Source organism: Loa loa, assembly GCF_000183805.2.
Source record: "Loa loa unplaced genomic scaffold supercont3.835, whole genome shotgun sequence".
NCBI classification, from domain to species: domain Eukaryota; kingdom Metazoa; phylum Nematoda; class Chromadorea; order Rhabditida; family Onchocercidae; genus Loa; species Loa loa.
In genome coordinates this window covers 7,348-10,428 of record NW_018109015.1, presented here as the reverse complement: position 1 = coordinate 10,428, position 3,081 = coordinate 7,348, and the positions used below count along the sequence as shown (strand labels likewise).

The following is a 3,081-nucleotide window of genomic DNA, read 5'->3' as shown; positions in this document are numbered from 1 at the left end:
TTTTCGATGATTTCTTTTTAATTTATAAGATATTTTTTATTGTCTGTTTTTTCCAACCGTAAGCTATTTTAAGCTTATCCATTACTTCCCTCATTGCGAAGTTTTTTCCATTATTTACTTTTGAATTTCAAGCTTTTCTTTTAAACTGTTTTCATTGAACCATAAATGCATTCCTTTTATGCCTTGTGATACTTTGATTGTATCACTGAAAAAAAAGCGAATTTTTCAGGTAATCAATAATCAACCCAAGTCACGAATGGTTTTAATGAAAGAGTATGACAGGGAAGGCCTGTGCTTCTATACACACTATAACAGTGCCAAAGGAATGCAAATTGATAGGAATCCTCATGCTTCCATGCTATTTTACTGGCCTCATGTTGATAGACAAGTGAGCAGTTTCATCGATTCAGATGAAATTCTTTTCGTCGTGTAGAAATGTTTTAAAAGTAGAGTAGTCTGAAAGAGTGCTTGGAGTTAAAGCTGGATTATTAGGGCCGTTAATAACATGGGAGTTTTTGGTAGTTTTTGCAGCGTATTGCATTGAGGAAAGGATGCTACGTTTAGTGACTGAACAGTTCTAGTGATCTGCAGTTTGTATATTTGTCCTTTTTAGTGACCGAACAGTTCTAGTGATCTGCAGTTTGTATATTTGTCCTTTTTAGTGACCGAACAGTTCTAGTGATCTGCAGTTTGTATATTTGTCCTTTTTCTTAAGCGATTATTTTTAGTGTTATTCAATTAAAAAAAAAATTTGTGTGAAATTACTAAAATATCACATTATATGTTGCAGTAATTTTTAAAATATTAAATTTTAGGTTCGAATGGAGGGCAAACTTGAGAAATTGCCTGTTGACGCTGCAGAAGCTTATTGGTATCATCGGCCATTGAAAAGTCCTATTGGTTCAAAAGTGAGCGAACAAAGCAAGATGACTCCAAACAGGCAGGTTAGATTTCTTTTGCAGAATATTTCTTCGCCATTTGTAAAACTGATCTATCAGTGGTGCTGATTTCCGTCCACTGAAAAATGACGGAGCATATTCTGTTTTCCAGTTCATTAAACTGTAATTTACATTTTAAAATACCAGGAAAGTTCTATATCTATTATAATAATGCAACATCAACGGCTTATCAACGCTGAAATCCGTTCAAATAATTTAAATTTGCTGCATGACGTAATCACTATGAGTGATATGAGAGAATGAATGAAATAGGTTAATGTTCAAGTGATAATCATTTCCTGTTCCAAATTGTCCTTTCCATTTGTTGAAATCAAGTGTGTGACATTTACTTCGACCGCTTCCAGTTCTGGACTTAGTTTCAAAGTTTTGAGTATGCAGTGAATTCGGTTTAATTTGAATTAACTTGTCAGCTTCTTTATTCAATTTAACATTCTTCGCTTACTTTTTGTAGTATCTGGAAGACAAGAAAATGGAATTGGAGAAACTTGTCGCCGAAAAAGGTGAAAAAGCAATTATTAGACTGGTACGAACTTACTTCATTTAAAATTTTATTTAATATTTCATTCTTACAGTTGGCCTCAGTTCTTTCTATACATTCTTAAGAATTCGGTGAATAACATGTGCTGCGTCATCTTCATCGATATAATCAGAGTAATTAATGAATGACGGATGTTTAAGGGTGCTATAGATTGCGTCCACACTATTTTGAATTTTGGCAAGGTCAAACTGATCGGATACATGATTGTATTGTATTTGAAAAAGGAGCTAATGAAACGGAGTGGTTGATTAGGCGTCTTTCACCGTGAAAATCACTCTCAAGGGATCCATGTTAATCCAGCTGATTGTCGAATTCCTTCAAATATAGCTTTCACTGTAAATATAACCGTTAGTAGCTACTTAAATGTCACAAATTAATATAAACTTTGTAATTATAGCCTATACTCCAATAAAAATTCCCTGGAAAAAAGAGCAATAGTTGAAACTCTTTCGCTTCTCATAGTTGATGTTTGGAATTGATAGTTTTTACTTGGCCCAGTTACTATTCTTATTCACTTTAATTTCTATTCGGAAATAGTAAATTTAATAAAATAAAACATTAATTAAATGTGGAATTTATAAAACACAGAGAAATCTCCTTTGGAATGAAATTCATTGCTTTCATATGTTATCCAGCTTTGATTTGTTGCTTCAATTTATTTTCTTAAAGTTTAGTCGCAAATGTTGAAATCTCAGAAAATGTTCTGGAATTTTAACATTTGTGATTAAATGAAATTCAAACGAAAAACGGTATGATTTTGACTTCATAAAAAATTTCTTCCAGAGAAGTTTATAATCATTGTTGAAGTTTGTAGTAGCTGATGAGCGGTTGTTATTATTGTTGTTGAAACTGTGAAAAGATGGGGTCTTTTTTGAATTGAATGGAATATGCCTAAGGAGTAAGTGTTGTTTGGAAGAGTTCGTGAAAACTCTTAAAAGCAGAATTGTAATAGTAACTAATTATTCAAAACAAAATCCATGAAATTATCTTATTTCTCATACTGTCAAGTTATGCTACTATTTTCTCAACTTGCCCGAAATATCGTTAGATGTCGTTATTATCTTGACTTCATCTATGAAAGTATTAAAATATTTTAATTTGTCCAAAAAATTTAAAAGTTTCATAAAAAACAACGTATGTAATCGGAATTCTGTTTGCAGAATTTGCAGAATACTTTTGGTGGTCCTTTCATTGATTGTCGTAAAAGAATCATTTGGAGTGGTAAGGCGACGTTATTTTCTTTCGTTTCGTTTTTGCAAACAAAGGGTTGCAGAAAATCAAGCAGCATGAAGAATCTGAATTAATATCCACGTGAAATGATTACACGTTTTACACGTCTTAATCATAGGCTTTAAATGCTGTAGCACATAATATTAGCTAATAAATCGTTTTGTTTATACTGACTTCTAAATGAAACGGAGTGGTTGATTAAGCACCTTTCACCGTGAATCAGGATGACAGTTAATGAGGATGACAAAATTGATAAGTTTGAATAAAATTTCATACTTTGACAGATGGATGGCTATTTGCAGAATATCCAAAAATCGTTCGAAAAATCGATAATTAATAGTGTTAAACATTGTC

The 3,081-nt window shown here is 32.1% G+C and overlaps 1 protein-coding gene across 1 annotated transcript; it reads left to right on the top strand.

Moving 5' to 3' along the window:
• Positions 1-256: 256 nt before the first annotated feature.
• LOAG_13914 (pyridoxamine 5'-phosphate oxidase) lies at positions 257-1,745 on the top strand (the record flags this gene model as incomplete). Its single annotated transcript, XM_003149418.1, has 4 exons — positions 257-388; positions 816-944; positions 1,411-1,482; positions 1,638-1,745. The coding sequence occupies 4 exons, from the start codon at positions 257-259 to the stop codon at positions 1,743-1,745; spliced, it is 441 nt and encodes a 146-aa protein (XP_003149466.1).
• Between the last annotated feature and the right edge of the window lie 1,336 nt (positions 1,746-3,081).